At 41.8% G+C, this 22,300-nt stretch overlaps 1 protein-coding gene across 1 annotated transcript in view; it reads left to right on the top strand.

Moving 5' to 3' along the window:
- The window catches only part of LOC307250563 (apoptosis regulator BAX), a 37,101-nt gene extending 16,517 nt beyond the window's left edge, over nucleotides 1-20,584 (top strand). The window contains exons 4-6 of the mRNA XM_080027680.1: nucleotides 7,885-8,017; nucleotides 12,544-12,648; nucleotides 14,228-20,584. Of these exons, the coding sequence (XP_079883806.1) occupies nucleotides 7,885-8,017; nucleotides 12,544-12,648; nucleotides 14,228-14,326 (337 nt within the window). The 3' untranslated portion in view covers nucleotides 14,327-20,584. The remainder of the gene's footprint in view (nucleotides 1-7,884; nucleotides 8,018-12,543; nucleotides 12,649-14,227) is intronic.
- The last annotated feature ends 1,716 nt before the right edge of the window (nucleotides 20,585-22,300 follow it).

The raw sequence follows: 22,300 nt of genomic DNA, 5'->3' as shown, positions 1-22,300 counted from the left end.
ATCTGTTTGGTGTGTGCAGTGAAGTCGGTCGTCGTAGATGTCGTCGGGCTTCTTTTGAGCCGCGGGCAGTCTTTCAGTTGGAGCAATTTGATTGGTGGAGGGCTAGCGAATCAGTTAAGCACGGAAGTGAGGCGGGTAGCACAAACAGCTAACAACAGTTAGCCATTGTTTTAATGTGTTTGTTTCGTTCAGCGAGTACTCACATGCATCAACCCTTGTTGACTGCTCGACACCATGACACTCTCTGCTATAAATGGTGCTCTTTATGGTCCATAAATATAAATACATATTTCTATCTATGTTTATGGTCTAGAGAGCTGCCCATCATTTCCGGCTTCCGTATTTTTTGGGGCCACAATACAGATTAGCGCCGCCTGCTGTTGTGGAGACATTACGTCCCGTGCAAGCGCAGAGCGTACGGAAAGTCAGTAGTCGGCTCGGTGTGTTCTTGGCACTTTTTGGGCCGCGACGGGCAGACTGGAGCTGCCTGAAACCAGGCCCCCAGGACTGTGCCTTTTCCGAGCAGCCCTGGTATTACACGCTTTGACTGTCTGGGATGGGTCCGTAAAACAAAATGGAGGTCATAGGGAGCCTTCCCCATTCATTCCCAATACAATTTCATCAAACAAGAATGTATCTCCGCTAAATTTTTCTGGATATCAATCAGAAGCCCCTTTTACACAGAGATTGTGGCATATTGACGGAACAACATCACTCCAAAATGCTGGCTTTGCTTGCTTCTGTGTTATTTACACAGAACCAAGCAACGCCGGCCTGCTGGCGCATCAGTAGCGCCTTTTACACAGCGCTCCGGAATGAAAGAGGTGCTTGTAAACAGCGTCAGGTGTGACGTAAACATTTAGCGCCGCGCCGGTCAGCTGCTTTACAACAACAATACTGGCCAGTGAATTGAGAGCAGAAGTGCTGGAGCTTGCAGTAAGAGGGCCGTATTTTACTGTCCCCACGATGTGCCAGTTGATCTCGCTACGCGCTGAGTCCAACATCTCTGGGACACTGTTAACCAAACTGACAAAAATCACTCCGCTGCTCACTGCTTCACCTCTGTGTCTGTCTGTGTGTGTGTTTGTGTGACAGGTTGGTTGTGAGCGAGTCTCTTTGTGAGACAGACATAAACATACACACAGTGTGTGAAGTCACGTTACTGTAGGCAGAAATAAAGTGTGGATATACGCTCAGACTTAGGATAATAATAGCGGCGGCGGAATCCAGTCAAGACGATGTGAGTACGTTTGGCCGCATATTAAGACAGTAACTTCAGGCTGCAGCCCGCAATGTAAACGTTCCGCAGTAATTTTCTCCATGAATTGTGTTATTTATGTTGGGGGATAATGCTTTGTTAGCTAGATGGAACTCTTGTTAAACATATTGGCCGATTAGAATTATTATTTGTAGAGTGTGCGAGTCTTGAGTTGTGTTAGCAAAACAGTAGCTCTGTGGCTAACAGCTGAGCCCGAGCCTTCAGTCAGCTGAAGCAGACAGTCTAGCGGGGCGAGCAGACTATTCCACCGTTCCTTGGTCGTTCCTATTTACTGGCGTACTGAACTACGTTTTAGTTACATAAGAACCTAGAGCAAGAGCCCTCCGCTGCGCGTCGGGCTCCTGCTTCACCTTGTCGGTCTTTATTTCTAGCAAGTGACCCGTTCGCTATACTTTATCCCTTACTTAGCCTAGCTTAGCTTTCCCATTGTACAACTTCTCCTGGGCAGAAATAGACTCATACACTCTGCAAAATGAAGCGCGGGGGTTTGGATTGAGCAACGGACTTTATGATCAGCTAGATTATACGCCGTTCCTTTTATTTGGTGATTTTTACGGGACATCAGGCCGCCGTGGTTAATGTTAAACACACGTCCTTCAACTGCTAACATGGTCGCATGTTTAGAACGTAGACTATGGAACGTCAAACGCCCCCCAGTTCCGCATCAACAAGCTGGAGCATTTAAACAGAGAGGCGGAACTGATCGTGTCGGGAATCTTACTACCCCCCGAGGTAGTAAAATTCCCGGAACGATCACTCGCACCTTTCTTCCCTCGTTCCGCAACTGTCGCATTTACACAGCAGGGCGGAGGGCCGAAAGGCCGGCATATTCCCGGCTTTCACTGGCTGTGTAAAAGGGGCTAAAGTCTTTAGACCATGTTCTTACATCAGAGTGAATTGTAACATCGCGCTGCAGCTTTTTGCAACATGCATACAATAGCCTAAGCCCACCGTATGCAGCGCCACTCGGTGCTCTCACCTCTAATGATTTTAACTGGCTATTTACACACACTGGCTGTTAATGAAGCGTTCTATAAAATCACATGTTGCAACATTATTTCACTGTGGGCTTCTTTTTTAACCATATGCAAGGCGCTATCCTACAATCCTTCAGTTTCTCTTTATGGGTAGGCCTACAGTAGCCGACATCACATCCAAATATCACTGGAAAATCAGGGGAAGGTGAGGGCGATGAAATGAATAAACTGTTTGGGACGTGACAGGTGACAGCTGTCACATAAGGACATCGCTACAGACTCGCAGGTTAAGCTTCTGCACAGTAGATTCCAGGGTTTTTCCTGGCTCAGAATGGGCCTTTGGGGGGTCAGTACGCAACCAACTTTCTTTGGGGTCGCGGCTATGTGCAACAGTAAAGGCAAACGGTTTGTGTATTTTAAGAGGGTGTGGGGTTGGGAGAGGGCTGTCCAGATAAAGAGAATTTCAGTCAGCCTGTCAATCACTGCGTTACCATGGAGCTCACTTACGCTTATGAAATCACAATAAACAACCTTTAGATATGAAGTCAAAATACTAATAATGACTAGGCCTACCTATTTAATACTTTAATGGTTTCTAATTGATCTAAACCATGGAAGAAGGTAGGGCTGCTCGATTATGAAAATATCATAATCATGATTATTTTGAGTAATCACATTGTGTTATCACGATTATTAAAGACAGTTAATCATTGATTTAAGAACATTATGCATTTATTTTACTTTTAACAAGGTTTCTAATAACACCATGACTTTGGACTTTAAACAAAGGCTGTTCCTAATTGAACTGAAAACAGGGAGAATAGAAATAGGCTAAACATATTTTTAATAATTTAATAAAATAAATATGTCAAAATAAAAATAACCAGTTGTAAATGGTGTTGATAGGGCACGTCTTTTGCTAGCATTAAATGTAAGGGCATGATTTATTTATGTCAAGGAGCATGGTGGATAGGCAGTTGCATTGTAGTGTTGACAGTTGTGTTGGCAGGAGTCAAGGAGCTTGGTCATAGACCACTATGATTCAACTTAAAGTTAATAAACAAATTGGTCTGGATGTTTAGAGGTGCAGATCAGGTCGTATATGCCTTTTCTCTCTCTCTCTCTCTCTCTCTCTCTCTCTCTCTCTCTCTCTCTCTCTCTCTCTCTCTCTCTCTCTCTCTCTCTCTCTATGTCTGTCTGGCGGTCGCGTGTCCGCGCGTGACAAATCTTGCACATTATTTTAGTTTGTTGTGAGTCTGAAGTGTTTTCAGACAACAAAATTTGTTTTACCTTTTAGTCTCATCATCTAGAAGTTTTTCAAAACACCCGGCAATGCGCAACATTTCCCTCCTACTCTCTGGACCAGACGATAGCTCAGGTGAGGGAGGGGCCAGCCGAAGCGCATAGCAGAAGGGTTCGCTGCATTTACAAGCCTGCATGCCCCGGCGTGCGGAACAATGATAGTTTAATAAAGATTATTTTGTTTTCATGATTGAGGGAAGCCGTAATAGTTATCGAAAATGAAATTCAAGTTATTGCCCAGCCCCTCAAGAAGGATGACTTAAATTGGGCTGAATTTGGAGAGGTTTTAAATAGCTATATTATTCTCAATCTTTATCATTTTGGCGCTCCTGATTTTCCTTTGGCGCTGGATAAATCCGCTTTGGCGCGCGCCAAAACTTTCTCTATGCAGGAAAAACCCTGGATTCATATTTGTCAGAAAAATACAGATTACAGGCATGGGCGTGGGGGTGCACATTTTAATTAAATAATTGTTTCTGTGTGTCTCAAGGTTCCGCACGCACATGAATATAAAAAATATAAAAATAGGCTGTGTGCACGTGATCGGCACATGTGTAATACGAAACAGTTAGTGGCTGAGCGAAGAATGTGGACCACTGTAGGTTACTGATTCAAATTCAATTCCAAAACTTATAACTTGTGCTACAGTTTAGTACAATATTTATTCATTTATATTTGGTTGCTCCACCTTAAAGCCACTACGAGTAACATTTAAATATCTTTTAAACAGCCTCATATTTCCTCTGATAGTCATAAATTACCTTTAACAGCAAACGAGACCATCAGTGCAAAGAAAGAGGTTTTTATATAGATTTTATTACTGCTTTTGGTCTGGTCGCACACCCAGTCCGATTTTCGGTTTGCGCATGCATGTGGTCACATATTCGTATTGGTCGCAGATTTCCGTGTAGCGCAGCAACGGGATTTGAGAAGCCTATCCATCCAGGTGAGGGAAGGGGAGCGGGAGCCTTGTTTGAGAGTTATTTGTCGTCATAATGACTGATAACGGGGCTGAACCATCAAAGAAAGAAAATAAAATGCAATGAAGAAAAGCTAAAGGGGAAAGTGATAGACTGGTAGGAGGAGGGTGTTGCCAAGCAACGTGTACACAATTTCACAGGAGTGAACTAGACTGCAGTGTTTACTCCTAAATGAATGAGCGGTACTAAAACAAAGTTTACTTTGCCTCACCATCATCAGATGACCATTATTCATCTGAAATAGTCATTATTTACAACAACATAAACACATTACCTCATTGTGATTCATATAAACTACCATCTCTCGTTCATTCGCTTTCTGTGAGGACACGGAATCTTTCAGCTCTGTGCAAGTGGTAAGTGAACCTGCATCAACTCATTGCAATCAGGTGTGTGTGGCACTGACTGGCATTAGTTGATGCAGAGTCACTAACCACTCTCACAGAGCCGAAAAGAGTCCGGTGCCCTCACACTTTCAACACATGGACATGCACTATATTGCGTCCTAATCATTTGACACTCGCACGGCCTGCATGCGCTAGAAAACAGCTTAACGACAGCTGGCGTCGTAAAAATACTACCGCTTTTGTCCAAAGGGGCTGCCAACCGACAAAGTTACTCGTAGTGGCTTTAAGTCAGTCCAGGATAGTTTAGTTTCAGTTTCGTTTTTCATCTCAGTGTTGGACAGCTGTTCGCTCAGCTGATGGGCTCGAGCCTCACGGAGCAGACAGCGGGAGTCAGTCCAAAGTCAGCGATGATCACTCTCACAAATCAAAAAGCTAAATTATAAAATAAAGCTATCTCTTCCTCCCTTTATCTGTCTGCATATATTTCTCTCTCCACTGCACACTCAGTCACTACTAGTAGCTAAGGAAGCAAAATGAGGATGATAACCTCATTTTGCACTTTATTATTTTAAAATATTTGAAGATTGCAGGCAAGTAAAATACCATGAATAATTACTTTTTTTTTTTTAAACCAAATTGTTTAACAATACAGGAGAATAAATATTTGAAAGCAATACAGAATGCCTGATATTACTGCATTGTGTTATATTCTATGTTTGTCACCGGGAACCTAAATGTTGTCAATTACTTTATATAAATTTGGTGCACACAAATTCACCAGAATGCAGGAAATGAAGGGTTGAATGCTCAAACATTTCCCCAGACCTCCATTTAAAATGTGTCCCAAACCAAGGTTTAATCACAACCTAAACCATTTAAAGGCACTACGAGTAAGTCGGCACGTTGGCGACACCTTTGAACAAAAGCGGTAGTATTATTACGACGCCAGCTGTCGTGAAGCTGTTTGCTTGCTCGTGCAGGGCTGCAAGATTCAAATAATCAGGAAGCAATATGGTGCGTGTCCGTGTGTGGACTCATTTCGGCTCGGTGAGAGTGGTGGTGACACAGCATCTACTAATGCCAGTAAGTGCTAAACACTCCTGATTGCAATGAGTTGATGCATTGTCACCTCTCACGGAGCTGAACGAGTCTTTTGTAGGCTACCGCTCATTCATTTAGGAGTAAACACTGCAGTCTAGGTTCACTCCGTGAAATTGTGTAGGCCTATACGTTGCTTGGCAACGCCCTCCCACCCGCCTATCACTCTCCCTTTTTTGCTTTTCTTCATTGCATTTTCTTTTTTTGCTTTGATGGTTCAGCCCCGTTATCAATTATGACGACAAATAACTGTCTCAAACAAGGCTCCCGCTCCCCTTCTAGGGTGACCAGATCGCATTTCCATTACTTTTCACACGTCCCGCAAATTGAGACGTTGTCCCGCATTGTTATTGAAAGTGAGCCCCCCTTTTTAAATGCGTGTTTTATAATCTGGTAGCCTATATATCCGATAGCTGTGTGGAGACAGCAGTCTGTGAGTGTGCGTCTCTCCGTTTGTCTCTGTGTGTGTGTATCGCACTGTCGGGGGGCTGCTGGGCTCAGTGGCTCTGTGAAGGTGCTGCCTGCTTCGGCATTTCCTTTCTGTTACTTCAAAATAAAAGCCAACTCACGTTTGTCAAGTGAAATGCTTATGTGAAGCCAGTGAAATGCTTTTAATGTGAAGCCGCAGCCTTAACTCTATTTGTTTAACAGTAGCTAACTTAACTGCTGCGCGCTGATCTAAAGATAGTGTTTTTTAATATAGAAAGCCGTGTCTCTGGCATTACTGGTGGTGACACGAGTTTATTTTGCTAAAGAAAACGGCACTTTGTCCCGCACAAACGTAGTCTTTGTCCCACATCTGGTGAATTGGGATCTGGTCTCCCTATCCCCTTCCCTCACCTGGAGCCATAGGCTTCTCAAATCGCGTTCCTGCGCCACACTGAAATCTGCGACCAATGCGGATATGTGACCATAGAGCATGCACGCGTGAACCGAAAATCGGACTGGGTGTACGACCAGATCAAATGCAGTAATAAAAACTATATAAAAACGTCTTTCTTTGCACTGATGGACTTGTTTGCTGTTAAAGGTAATTTATGATTATGAGAGGAAACATGAGGCTGTTTAAAAGATATTTAAAAGTTACTCGTTGCCGCTTTAATGAATTATTTAGTTTTATTTTTATCTACAGGCCTTTCTATAAGGATACTTTGTAATTCTAATCACATTATTTTAAGTTAAAGTCTTAGGTCATGCAGTTGCTCATAATAACCAGTAGGCCTACTTCTGTGTTGGCCATTACTGAACCTCTTCCCAATTACAGCACCCCCCTCCCCCAAGAAAATGTTTCCAACGTCCCTGACTACAGGTTTTGTATTTAGGGGACAGTGTCATGCCATCCTTGTGGAACTATTGGCCTAGTGTAGGCTATAAATATAGCAAATTAGCCTATTTATAGTCATAGTGCAAATCAATTAAATGGTGTAGTGTTTTAATCCGCTGAGTTCAACGTTTAATTGCTATACAATGTCACGTTAAAAACTGCGAGAACGATTGGAAAAATAGACACACATTTATTCCGTTTGTGTATTTGTATGTATTCCTCAATTTGTAGGGAAGCAAAGTCAAATGACTGGTCAAATGCCCCATTTCATGGGGACGCGCACAGAGCCTGAAGCTGAAACCCTCGTTCAACATAGGAAGTTGATAACCGCCTTCGTGATACCGGTCAGCTCTGAGCGAGCGTTTGTGTTATGTTGAACCAGATCAAGAAAAGAGAGCCAGGCTCTGTTGAGTTTGCTTCATAGTATACCCCTCTGATCAAATTTAAATCATTTTCAAAACTTTATATACATTTATTTTATTTTTAATTTTTTACTGATTTTTCCTCAATGTTTATGTTTTATAAAATCGTTACACATGTGCACCCTTCTTATAATATGTCCATATCTTCTTGTTAGACTGATCAACCAGGTTCAGGGCGACTGTGCTCAGGACATCTTCATGAAGGTGGCCAGGAACATCTTTGCTGATGGCATCAACTGGGGTCGAGTGGTGGCTCTCTTTCATCTGGCCTACAGACTTATATACAAGGTAGCACAGAGAAACACATGTCTCACAGAGCAATGCTTCTCAACAGGGCTGCAACTGTGCTAAATCTTTTATCACTATTGTTTTCATGGTGGGGATACCAAGTGATTGTCCTGAAGGTTTTCCTTTGGGGGTTCTATTGGTAATCTGCAATGCATGATTTATTTTGCTGATGTATTTACCAACCATTTACCCTGCACCCATGACCAATACACATGCTACCATGCTCCCATCACGTACAGTTTAAATCTGCATTACTTGTACTTGGAAAAATATCTCACTCCACTTAAGAGGCTTTATGACCTAACCTCTTGATTTTTTTTCCAGGTTGGTGTCTATGGAACTTTCAAAAGGTCATGTTAGGAGCAGTAAAGAGAAGCCACAGGACATACCCACACCCATAGCTGCAGCCGATACTGCCAGGCAGAGCAGCTGCAGGGGCTGTATAGTGTATACTGATACGGCTCCTCCTTCTAAAAGATGGATGGGGATCTATTGTTTCTTTCTTGCAAAATACTGGACTACTCAAACATGGCCAAATATCATATACAGTGCGGCAAAAAAGTATTTAGTCAGCCACCAATTGTGCAAGTTCTCCCACTTAAAAAGATGAGAAAGGCCTGTTATTTTCATCATAGATACACTTCGACTATGAGAGACAGAATGGGGGGAAATAATCCAGGAAATCACATTGTAGGATTTTTAATGAATTAATTGGTCAATTCCTTTGTAAAATAAGTATTTGGTCACCAAAAACAAGCAAGATTTCTGGCTTTCACAGACCTGTAACTTTTTCTTTAAGAGGCTACTCTGTCCTCCACTCGTTACCTGTATTAATGGCACCTGTTTGAACTTGTTATCAGTATAAAAGACACCTGTCCACAACCTCAAACAGTCACACTTCAAACTCCACTATGGCCAAGACCAAAGAGCTGTCAAAGGACACCAGAAACAAAATTGTAGACCTGCACAAGGCTGGGAAGACTGAATCTGCAATAGGTAAGCAGCTTGTTGTGAAGAAATCAACTGTGGGAGCAATTATTAGAAAATGGAAGACATACAAGACCACTGATAATCTCCCTCGATCTGGGGCTCCACGAAAGATCTCACCCCGTGGGGTCAAAATGATCACAAGAACGGTGAGCAAACATCCCAGAACCACACGGGGGGACCTAGTGAATGACCTGCAGAGAGCTGGGACCAAAGTAACAAAGGCTACCATCAGTAACACACTACGCCGCCAGGTACTTAAATCCTGCAGTGCCATACGTGTCCCCCTGCTTAAGCCAGTACATGTCCAGGCCCGTCTGAAGTTTGCTAGAGAGCATTTGGATGATCCAGAAGAGGATTGGGAGAATGTCATATGGTCAGATGAAACCAAAATAGAACTTTTTGGTAAAAACTCAACTCGTCGTGTTTGGAGGAGAAAGAACGCTGAGTTGCATCCAAAGAACACCATACCTACTGTGAAGCATGGGGGTGGAAACATCATGCTTTGGGGCTGTTTTTCTGAAAAGGGACCAGGACGACTGATCCGTGTAAAGGAAAGAATGAATGGGGCCATGTATCGTGAGGTTTTGAGTGAAAGCTGATGGCCAGCTGTGTGTGTGTGTTTGTGTGTGTGTGTGTGTGGGGGGGGAGCGGAGCATGGACATAGTGTGACCATAGTGATTAACTATGATTGACGGATGTTAACTCCTATCATATGAGCTTTGACGGTCATTTGGCCAATCAGAAACAGTGTTTGTCATTGAGGGGCGGTGACGTCAGTCAGAGCGTCTGCAGGAAAGTTAAATGTTTTTCTCTCCGAGTCATCGGAGCGTTCAAGTAGCCGCAGTACTAGTATTTTACCGTGTTAATGTGCCTACTAGTGTTGCCACCCGTCCCGTTTTTCCCAGAATTGTTCTCTTTTTTCACCAGCTGTCCCGGGAAAAAATAAATCTCTCCCGGGACACAATTTGTCCCGTTTTTTGGGGGAAAATGCCAAAACCTCATTTGATTTCCTTCGTTCAGCAGTTAAGGCCGTTTCACACGGGCCGAGGCGTTTGTTGCGCCAACTAATGCATTCTCAATGGAGAGGCTAGCGGGGCCGGGCAGAGAGAAAGCGCAGCGTTCCGTTGTCAGGCGGCACGACAAGCGGGCAGGGGCGGTCTCAACGATCTCGGGGCCCGTTTCAAGACCCAGTGTGGGGCCCCCCACTTTTTTTTATTTTTTATTTTATTTTTAAAAAGATAGTGGAAACCATTTGGTTCATATACGGATTATGAGATAATGGGCCCAGACTCTTAAAGCCCCCCCTCCCTCTCCCCCATAGCTACTTTTTATGAACAGTATATAATTTACACATAGAAAGCTTATTACTGTAGGTGTGAGGGGGCCTTCAAGGCCCCTCATGAAGCCCCTAAAACAGAGCTAATAATGCTTTAGTTTTGCACTTGCTTTTCTATTATTCACCTACTAGTTGAGGGGCCCATGATGATTTATTTCCTTATTTTAGGTGATACCTTTTTGGACCCTGTTATTGACATGAGTGACTGAGCTCTTTGACAATGTGACATGTAAAGTTAATATCAGTATTTCTGGCTTAGGGCCCCCCTGAGCCCTTGGGCCCCTGGGCCTGGTTGCATGCAATTTTCTTCTCAAAGTGCACCAGATTGATGAATTTTACTTTAAAAGGTTGCATTTTTTTCTTCCGGGGAAGCATTCCCCCGGACCACCCTACAAGGTCCAGGGTTCCCACCTCAGTCTCCTTATATATCCTACTGTAAAAAGCACCGTAGATGTTTATGGTTATTATAGGTCATTACACTGGTCAGTCTGAACTGGTAGCCTAATAATGGCCGAGCCCTCCGCCCCAAACATCAAGTGTCCCTTTTTTCCCTAAATCCAAGGTGGCAACCCTAGTGCCTACTCGGTTTATGTGAATCACTTTTTAAATAAATTCACGGAGTTTGCCAACCGTTGTTTTACAGCCATTTGCATTGCTTTATGCTCGCGCTGATTAACAGCCGCGGTTGGCGGATTGTCACTGCAGATTAACGTGTCACCTCAAGTTAATAATGTGCTTTTGTCTATTGCTGTTTTTGAATGGTGCGTGGTGTTCTGGCCGTGCATGTAGTGATTTTAGCAGATCAGCGCCGAAACAACACACTCACCTGCTTCCTCCACTATCGTCTCATTTTGCACCATTATGTTCCTGCGCACGACTGAGGTGTGTGTGTGTGTGTGTGTGTGCGTGTGTGAGTGCGTGAACACGAGATTAACTATGGTGACAGTGTATTCTTATGTGTTATATTGTGTAACAAAGATAAGGAAAATCCTGTTTGCCACAATATAAATAGTTAGTTTATTGTAAGGGAATTTGGTGTGATTGATTTGAGGCTCCATGTTATTTTCTGTCTTATTTAAAGCTGGTTTTGCCAGCATTTTTAACCGTTTTCTAAGCTGTTTTTAACGTTTTTCTTGGTAAATAGGCTGCCTACACACTTTGTATTGGAAGCGTCAAGAAGGTTGGCTGACTAACTTGTTTTGCTCATTTTACTATTCATCTGACAACGTTTTTATTGTCCTTAATTCTCTTCACCAGAATACACCAAATTGCTTCTCTTAAATGTTCAAATCACAAAAAAAATCCTCTGGGGGGATGCCCCCAGACCCCCCTACCGTTGTTTCTTTTCGGGCTTCTCACCTTTTTCATGGCTCATGAGTTTTCATGCCTGAGCATGACAATGATCCGAAACACACCGCCCAGGCAACGAAGGAGTGGCTTCGTAAGAAGCATTTCAAGGTCCTGGAGTGGCCTAGCCAGTCTCCAGATCTCAACCCAATAGAAAATCTTTGGAGGGAGTTGAAAGTCCGTGTTGCCCAGCGACAGCCCCAAAACATCACTGCTCTAGATGAGATCTGCATGGAGGAATGGGCCAAAATACCAGCAACATTGTGTGAAAACCTTGTGAAGACTTACAGAAAACGTTTGACCTCTGTCATTGCAAACAAAGGGTATATAACAAAGTATTGAGATGAACTTTTGTTATTGACTAAATACTTATTTTCCACCATAATTTGCAAATAAATTCTTTAAAAATCAGACAATGTGATTTTCTAGATTTTTTTTTTCTCATTTTGTCTCTCATAGTTGAGGTATATCTATGATGAAAATAACAGGCCTCTCTCATATTTGTAAGTGGGAGAACTTGCGCAATTTGTAGCTGACTAAATACTTTTTTGCCCCACTGTATCTTAAGTCATCATGTGTATAATACAAAGTATTTGCTATATATATATATAGTGAGCTGCATACTACTTCATCTGCTCCTGTTGTTTCTGCCTCCTGGCAGTCTGCACACAGCTAGTTAGCTACCCAGCTGCTACGAACAAACCCAAACCGACACCACAGATCAATATGGTCATAGTCTGTCCCAACTGTTAAGCTCACTGAGATCCTCAGAGTAGCTGGCCACCTCCAGTCACCACAGTACAGGAACATGTAGGGAAATGTTCACTCAGCACTGTTTGCTTTGTGTTTGAAGGCGCTGACCAGCAACCATCTAGAGAACATCAGGACCATCATCAGCTGGGTTCTGCAGGTGATCAGAGAACAGCTGTACTCCTGGATAGTGCAGCAGGGAGGCTGGGTGAGTCCATACACACCTGCAGGCCGGCATTGGAATGTTGATCCGGGATCCCAGGTTTTATTATACTAATAATGTTGCCATATTTGAGAGACAGCCGGCAACACTAATTGTGAAAAACTAATCATACAGTAGATTACCTGAAGTTCTAGTTTTTTGACAGCAGTCAATCACAGAAGGAGCCGCGACCATAGCAACGTCTAAACAGGAGAAATTGGAGAAACTATGTTTATTCTGAGCTGTGTGAAGTTTATAACGTGACAGTTTAACTATATCACTATATTCATCTGTGGAGTAAACCTTGACACAGCAGCCTCAGAGTTTGCGGATGGTGAATCGCAAGCAAAACTAGTCAATAAATTAACATGTATTCTATGTTAGTATAACTTACGGTAGCAAAGCATGGTTGTTTACAAGAAAAAATCTTTTGACCAGCAGTTTTTATCAGAAAAAGACACAGTCCAACTTTGTTTAGCAAGCGCCCCATTAAAGGTACTATGAGGAACTTTTAAATATTTCAGTCTCATTTTGCCTCTGATGATCATAAATTACATGTAACAGTAAACTCGAGCATCTGTGCAAAGAATGCTATTTTTATATAGTTTTTCTTAATGCCTTTGTCATGGGTACATATGTCAAATAGGGGTGCAAGAATTAACAAAAACAGAAAGTTCATCGGACCAACTTTAAATAAAAAATATAGTTCTTTGTAGGGATTTAACGTGGGGATGTCCATGGTTAAGCGTTTAACCGATAAGAATAATTATAACTGATTAATACCATAGGTTAGACGGTTAAAAAAATAAATTAAAAAAATTGCAGCCCAGTGGAGTTGAGGTCTGCAGCCAGACCCCTCTCGAACTTTCAGTTTCATTTTTTTTTCTACTTTTAAATAAAAAAACCTTTGGCCTCGAATTGTCTCCAAAAGCCACCGCTTTGTTTTTTTGTTTTTCATCAACTCTCAGATCTTTCGCGGTTGTTTCACGGTTACATCAATTGTGATATTCCTTCAGCCATTGACATAATTCAGCTTTAGGCGCTCCACAAAAACACTTAGTTGTTTTGCTTAAGCCTTGCTTTGGTAGGAAAACCCTGGATTTAAACTTCATGGATAGGTTGCCCCAACTGGTCTTAACTACGCCCGGTCTTAGACATGAGAATGTTCCATGGAATGCGCACATCACTGGCTTTGCTAGGATAACTTGTGCCGTTAAACGTTATTTTGTTGCTACTGGACATCCGAGACGATGGAGGTAATGAGAAGAAAAGGAAATTTCACTGATTCAGAAATAAGAAAACTGATAGAAATGTACAAGGACACACTGACTGCAAAACAGTCCAACGTAAATACTAACAAACATATAAAAAAAACTTGGCGTGTGATTACAGAGATTTACGCCTGATCTTAGTGAAAAGAATGCTCAGCCCATTTGGTGCATGAGGCGTAACTGTTAGGTTGGACTTTGAACGCCAAGTTACGAACAGGCTTAGCTTACGCCCAGTTGGTGCAACCGGCCCCTAGGTCTTAATTGTGCATCTGTCAGGATCCAAAGTTCTCATCTTGCTCTCTTGATTTTTCTAGGAAGGGGTGATCCGGGGTTTCTCTCAGTGGAGGACAGTAGCCATAGTAGCATCAGTAGTATTGGTGGCCACTATTGTTTACTACAAGAAGACACGTTGAGAGCATCATACCTCACGACCAGGGCTGCAGTCCCATCTCCTGGATAAACAAAGCTTTCTTGACACCAATTACAACAAACTCCTCAACCTCCCTCTCATTGACTCATTAATGAGGGCAAGTACTGTAATCAAGGGGACAACCTCCTTCCTTCTCAGGTTTCCAAGAACCAGCAACTCTTCAGTACCTTCCATGGAATAACAAGAGCTGGTGCAACATGCTCTTGCAGCCATATTGGATGTTCTCACTTCTTGTGTCGTCTGTCAGCAGATAATGGTGTTTGTGAACATGGGACGCTGTTGGCCGACCCTTTGTACCCAGTCCATATCAGTTCTGACCGGGCTTCAACTTTCATTTTTTCAGGCCATTGGTGTGAGCAAAATGAAGATTTAGACCGTAGAAGTCATGAAAAGACCCGAAGAAGAGTCTGAAGGCAACAAACTATGCTGCATCTTAAGTCATGACTGAGCTGAATGTACCGTAGCTTCATCGTGATACTGTAGCTTGTCTCCGAAATGTTGATATCTTTGTATTTTTGCCAAGAGGCAGCCATCTTCACTTTTGAGTTACCCTTTTTCAAGAATCTAAATTGTCAGTGTTGTTGAGTGATCAACAAATTAAAAAAGGCCAGTCCGTCTCCGGTTCAGGTCAGAGATGTACAGTGCCTATAGAAAGTCATCATACCCTTTTAAAATAGTCACCTTTTTTTGTCCTAAATTAAAATACATTAAATCCATACATTGATGGACCGCGCCCCTAATTATCCATACATTTTAACCTCCAAAAGAAGAAAAACTAGCCTGCTAGAAAAAAAATCATACCTCAGTGTTGTCATGGAGATATGACCTAAACATACAGACTAGAATGTTTTTTTTTTGTACCAGGTCTTAAATAGGTTTAATAATGCTGTGAAAACGGCACATTTAACATGGGAGTCAACGAGAAATTGCTCTCTTTTGAAACATGCCCCTAGTGGCCACTCGGTTCAGCTGCAATTTGTCACTTCCGCATTGGATGCTGGTAGAACTAGCTGTGGTTGGGGCTTGGTCTGAATTCTAGTCTGAATTGTACTTGCCCGAAGTCAATTTTTACTGACCCTTAAACAAACTTTATTTTTATTAGTGTTGTTCAAATAATTGGTATATTTGCTCTTTATTTACAATGTACAAACACATCATGGACAGTGTTATAGATGAGTTAAGGGTCATACTGAAAGTGGAGGCTATTATTCAAATATTATTTGAGGTGGAATTTTTTTAATTTTTTAGTTTCTAAACCTACAATAACTGCAAATGGGACATGATTTATAACAAAAACTATGTTAAGAACTTAAACAGCAATTCTTTAAAAAATATTTCTGCAAGACATTTTTTCAGGCCTAAAACAATCCGTTTTGCAGGCTATAAATAATATGTTCATCTGCTAACTGTTGCTGATGTTTGTGTTGACCTGCACACATTAAAGTGTAACTGCACCCTTTTACTTGTTTTTTGAGATAGAAGCTGAATTAAATCACTATGTTGTTAAGGAACACATATATGCTAACCCTTTTTTTATTGTAAATTAAGAACTTTACTAAGATTTAAAAAAAAAATTCCTTCGGGTTCGAAAAATGGCGTACATTTTTGACCCCATGTACCCATGTCACGTCGCCGCAAAGCCGGTCACGCTCTTCACAGGTCCATGGCTGGTCCATGAGCTACTAGTACTACTGTTATACCATCCCTCCAAGGATGTTATTTCGGGGGTTAACACACTTCACTTCTACCGGCAGTGTCTGCATTATCTCGCTTGTGCGCGCACGCTCACACACACACACAATACTTCACTTGATTGACACACGCTACCGCTCGCTCTCCTCGCTCACACACACACACACACTGCCGCTCACTCACTTGCGCTACTCTGTCTCCTAACACTACGATAGAAACCGCCAACAATTTAAAATAAGAAAAGTCCTCCACCTCAGACGACCCATCTGTGTGGCATATGAGCTCACTGGGTAGCGACAGTGCCGTTAGACTTTGTGTCACTCGATTTTTAAAGGAAGCCATGTCATTCAGATTTTCCTGAGTGACAGCTGCTAGCAGCTAGCCCGCGTCCTTCAAGACACCGTGCGGCCCCCTCCCTCCCGAATGTGGGCCGGCTGATGTCGGAATGTTTAAAAACAATTGTTCTAAAAACAGAATACGTAACGCGTGTAGTTCTCTTCTCTACCTCTCTGGCTGTGTGTGTGTGTGTGCGGCGGTGGAGCACCGGTGTTGTGCCAAGATCTGCGTGTGTGTGTGTGTGTGTGTCTGTTGGCGGTGGAGCCCCGCCCACCTTCACAAAACAGAGCAGAGGAGAGATAAATTACATAAGCGTTTATTTAACAATTAGCACCAGTTCTAAATGAAAATAGAACTTTTGTCCATATTAACATGATAGCATCACACAGTTGCTGCAGATCTGGCGGTTGCACATCCATGATGTGAATCTCTGGTTCCACCACATCCCAAAGGGGCTCTATTGGGTTGAGATCTGGTGACTGTGCAGGCCATTGGAGTACAGTCAACTCATTGTCATGTTCAAGAAACCAGTTTGAGATGATGGACATGGTCAACAACGATACTCAGGTAGGCTGTGGCGTTTAAACAATACTTAATTGGTACTAAGGTGCCCAAAGTGTGCCAAGAAAATATCCCCCACACAATTACACCACCACCAACCTGAACCGTTGATACAAGGCAGGATGGATCCATGCTTTCATGTTGTTTATACCAAATTGTGACCCTACCATCTGAATGTCGCAACTGAAATCGAGACTTATCAGACAAGGCAATATTTTTCAAATATTGTATTGTCCAAATCCGGTGAGCCTGTGCAAATTTGAGCTTCAGTTTCCTTCCGGTGTCCTTGTTTTGGAATTCAACAAGTTGTCCTGTCCAGGTCTACATACCTAAATGCACTGAGTTACTGTCATGTGATGGCTGATTTAGTTAAATGTGTTAATTGAACCGGTGTACCTAATCAAGTGGCCAGTGAGTGTATTTGTATAAATATACAGATATTATTAGACAGTTACTAAACTTTTGTACTGACTGAATAGTCATACACGGCTCTGTCATATAGTTGAATAACAACTGTTAAGCAATCGAAAATTGTCTGCAGACAGTTAATGGGACTTTGAAGTCCTCCCACCACACATCCTTATAGATGTGGTGAAGTTATTTAGAGGGTAAACACTTTACTATTATTGATTCTGTACATACAAGATTTGTATGTGGTCAGTGGACCTTTTCTCTACTGTGAACATGCCTGAATTGCAGTGACTCAAGTATCTTACGTAATCTCACTTGTAGAATAGCATTAATATTGTCTGCATTGCTGACAATGGCAAACCCCAACATCAACCTGCTGATGACAAGCAATTGTAGACAGCAATCTACAGTAGCTGTTCTGTTCAGTCCCACTCTGTTAGTTGTTTGACAACTGAAAGAGAGGCAGTTCTATCTTTATTTCTGTTCTGTTTGTCTTTCACTGGTATGCTTATATTTTAGACAACAATCAGATAGCGTTTTTCAGATTTCCCCATGTGATGTTAGCCTGAGCTGACTCCTCAAAATTAGAGGGTTAACTGTATCCTGTTGGTCATCATGTCGCTCACTTTAAAAGTTACTTTTACTTACAAGATATTAGAATAGGCATACTCAGCTAGATACACTTTGAGAGGAGAAGAAACTGTTCAGCCAGGTGTAGTGTGTGATTGGATAGATGATTCCCACACGTAACAGTCAGCATCCTTTAATGGATCTATAGGTTCTGTTGCATCAAAAGCTGCTGTCAAGTAATTTTGCTACTAAATTGTCCGCTTTCTTTTAAAAGGCATATCACACTATTTACAGTCCCCTACAAAAGTATTGGAACAGTGAGGCCAATTCCTTTATTTTTGCTGTAGACTGGAAACATTTGGGTTTGACACCAAAATATGAATATGAGACAATAGATCAACATTTCAGCTTTCATTTCCAGGTATTTACATCTGGATCTGATACACAACACATAAGATAGCATTATTTTTAAAGGAACACCGCATTTTAAGGTGAGCAAAAGTATTGGAACAGATACACATAAAATAAATTAAAGTGAATAAAACTTAATATTTTGTTGTGAATTCTTCTCTTGCAATAACTGCATCAAGCCTGTGACCCATTGACATCACAAAACTTTTGCATTCTCCTTTTGTGATGCTTTTCCAGGCTTTCACCGCAGCCTTTTTCAGTTGCTGTTTGTTTTGGGGGGTTACTCCTCTTTAGCAGGTAAAATGCATGCTCTATAGCAGGGGTTTTCAAAGTGTGAGAGAGTGAGCCCCCCCTCAGAGAACAAATTTCAGCGGAGGAAAATATTCGCCAGTGGAGAACCAGACCCTCCTATGTGGGTTCGGGGGTATGCCCCCCCGGGAGATTTTTTTTCACCTTTTTAAAGTGAAATGCATGAATCTGGTGCACTTTAAGAGGCTGAATATGAGGAATTTTGTGTGAACAAATACTTTGGAGACACTGGGTCTGATGAATTAGAAGCTATTGAAGAAGGACACATGGATTTTCCATAAAAATATTAATTTTAAATAAAAAAATGTATGCAGGGTCCTCTGGGTTGGGCTTGGTGCTCTTTTTCGTTAACGAGACCTATTTCTCTAATATAATGAATGCATGTAAATGCAGTGAGAGGAACGAAGCAGAAGAACTCTTGTCCAGCTATGCCGTGATCTTAATATAAAAAACACAAAATTATTTTATTTTTATTTATTTTATTTTTACATATTCATCCGCGCCCCCCCCCTCCCCCCCCAATATACTCTAAAATAACAATCTCTCCTGTTCTCACTCTCCCCCTTTCTGAAACCCCCACCCCTCCCCCCCAATATACTCCAGTCAGAATTTTCCCCTTTTCTGACCTCACAAACTGGAAAGCCAGAAGCTTCCACTGTGCAGCCCACACCCCTATTTCTTATTGGTCCACGGCCCTGACAGACAGAGGGCGAGGCGTATCTGGCTTCGCTTCCGGACAGGGGGCGGGGGCAGCGCAAAGATTGTATATTTACGAGGGGAGCTGCAGCTCTTTTTAAAAAATAGGCCATTGTGAGATTAGCTGAACATCAGCATAGTACAATACATTATCTGAAAGTTTTTTTCAGCAAACAATTAAAGAAAAATGTATTAGGGACCACTAAGACCATATAATATGGTGTATAATAGTACCGAAAAGTGTATAATATGGGAGCTTTAAAGTGAAATGCATGAATCTGGTGCACTTTGAGATGGAAATTAAGAGGCTAAATCTGAATAATTTTGTATGAAAAAAAATGGAGACACTGTGTCAGATGAATTAGAAGCTATTGGAGAAGGACACAGATTTTCCATAATAATATTAATTTAAAATAAAATATTATGCAGGGTCCTCTGGGATGGCCTTGTTGCTCATTTTCTTTTATGGGACATAGTATTTCTCTGTAATATAATGAGTGCATTTAAATTATTTAAAAATTAAAAGCGCCATATTACATTATATTTTTAAAATGTGCCACGGGCCAATCAATCAGTGTTTGACACCCCTGCACTAGTGGGTTAACTAAGAAATGCAAAAAAAAAAAAAAAATCAAAGGGCCATATTACATTATATTTTTTAAATCAGCCGCGGGCCAATAAAAAGCGGGCCGCAGTTGGCCCGCGGGCCGTAGTTTGGAGACCCCTGCTATAGAGCATGCATTTTACCTGCTAAAGAGGAGACCGTAGGGAGTAACCCCCCAAAACAAACAGCAACTGAAGGAGGCTGCGGTGAAAGCCTGGGTCCTGGAAAAGCATCACAAAAGAAGAATGCAAAAGTTTTGTGATGTCAATGGGTCACAGGCTTGATGCAGTTATTGCAAGCAAAGAATTTGTAACAAAATATTAAATCTTATTCATTTTAATTTATTTTAGGTCTATCTGTTCCTTTAAAAATAATGCTATCTTCTCAGTTGTGAATCAGATAGATGTAAATACCTTGAATTGAAATCTGAAATGTTGATCTATTGTCTCATAATCATATTTTGGTGTCAAACCCAAATGTTTCCAGTCTACAGCAAAAATAAAGGAATTGGCCTCACAGTTCCAATACTTTTGTAGGGGACTGTATCTTATGTTCAGTGGTGTTTTAAAATGTGATCCTCTGACTATTGTTTCGTTATGATAAAAAAAAAATCATGTGATTGGACTACATTTCTGTAAATAAATAAAATTTTATAACACTCATTTCTTGCTTTTAATGTTCTGAGTCGGATATTTTATATACATACGCGCACACAAAGTGCATCCATAAACTATTCACAGTGCTTCACTTTATGAACATTTTATTAGTTATGTTACAGCCTTATTAAAAAATGCATTCTGTTAATTTTTTTATTCTACAAACAATTCCCCAAAATGACAACGTGAAAGAAGTTTGTTTGAAATCTTTGTAACTGTATTAAAAATAAAAAGCGTGTGAAAGTGAAGCACTGTGCATACTTTCTGGATGCACTATGTACAGGTCCTTCTCATATAATTAGCATATTGTGATAAAGTTCAATATTTTCTGTAATGTACTGATAAACATTAGACTTTCATATATTTTAGATTCATTACACACAACTGAAGTAGTTCAAGCCTTTTATTGTTTTAATATTGATGATTTTGGCAAAAAAGTAAAGAAAAACCAAAAATCCCTGTCTCAAAAAATTAGCATATTTCATCCGACCAATAAAAGAAAAGTGTTTTTAATACAAAAAAGTCAACCTTCAAATAATTATGTTCAGTTATGCACTCAATACTTGGTCGGGAATCCTTTCGCAGAAATGACTGCTTCAATGCGGCGTGGCATGGAGGCAATCAGCCTGTGGCACTGCTGAGGTGTTATGGAGGCCCAGGATGCTTCGATAGCGGCATTAAGCTCATCCACAGTGTTGGGTCTGGTGTCTCTCAACTTCCTCTTCACAATATCCCACAGATTCTCTATGGGGTTCAGGTCAGGAGAGTTGGCAGGCCAATTGAGCACAGTAATACCATGGTCAGTAAACCATTTACCAGTGGTTTTGGCACTGTGAGCAGGTGCCAGGTCTTGTTGAAAAATGAAATCTTCATCTCCATAAAGCTTTTCAGCAGATGGAAGCATGATGTGCTCCAAAATCTCCTGATAGCTAGCTGCATTGACCCTGCCTTTGATAAAACACAGTGGACCAACACCAGCAGCTGACATGGCACCCCAGGCCATCACTGACTGTGGGTACTTGACACTGGACTTCAGGCATTTTGGCATTTCCTTCTCCCCAGTCTTCCTCCAGGCTCTGGCACCTTGATTTCTGAATGACATGCAAAATTTTCTTTCATCCGAAAAAAGTACTTTGGACCACTGAGCAACAGTCCAGTGCTGCTTCTCTGTAGCCCAGGTCAGGCGCTTCTGCCGCTGTTTCTGGTTCAAAAGTGGCTTGACCTGGGGAATGCGGCACCTGTAGCCCATTTCCTGCACACGCCTGTGCACGGTGGCTATGGACGTTTCTACTCCAGACTCAGTCCACTGCTTCCGCAGGTCCCCCAAGGTCTGGAATCGGCCCTTGTCCACAATCCTCCTCAGGGTCCGGTCACCTCTTCTGGTTGTGCAGCGTTTTCTGCCACACTTTTTCCTTCCCACAGACTTCCCACTGAGGTGCCTTGATACAGCACTCTGGGAACAGCCTATTCGCTCAGAAATTTCTTTCTGTGTCTTACCCTCTTGCTTGAGGGTGTCAATGATGGCCTTCTGGACAGCAGTCAGGTCGGCAGTCTTACCCATGATTGCGGTTTTGAGTAATGAACCAGGCTGGGAGTTTTTAAAAGCCACAGGAATCTTTTGCAGGTGTTTAGAGTTAATTAGTTGATTCAGATGATTAGGTTAAGAGCTCGTTTAGAGTACCTTTTCATGATATGCTAATTTTTTGAGATA

This window comes from Ammodytes marinus (assembly GCF_949987685.1).
Source record: "Ammodytes marinus genome assembly, chromosome: 1".
Lineage (NCBI taxonomy): Eukaryota > Metazoa > Chordata > Actinopteri > Uranoscopiformes > Ammodytidae > Ammodytes > Ammodytes marinus.
The sequence above is the reverse complement of the archived record's forward strand: the minus strand, read 5'-3'. Positions and strand labels throughout refer to the sequence as shown.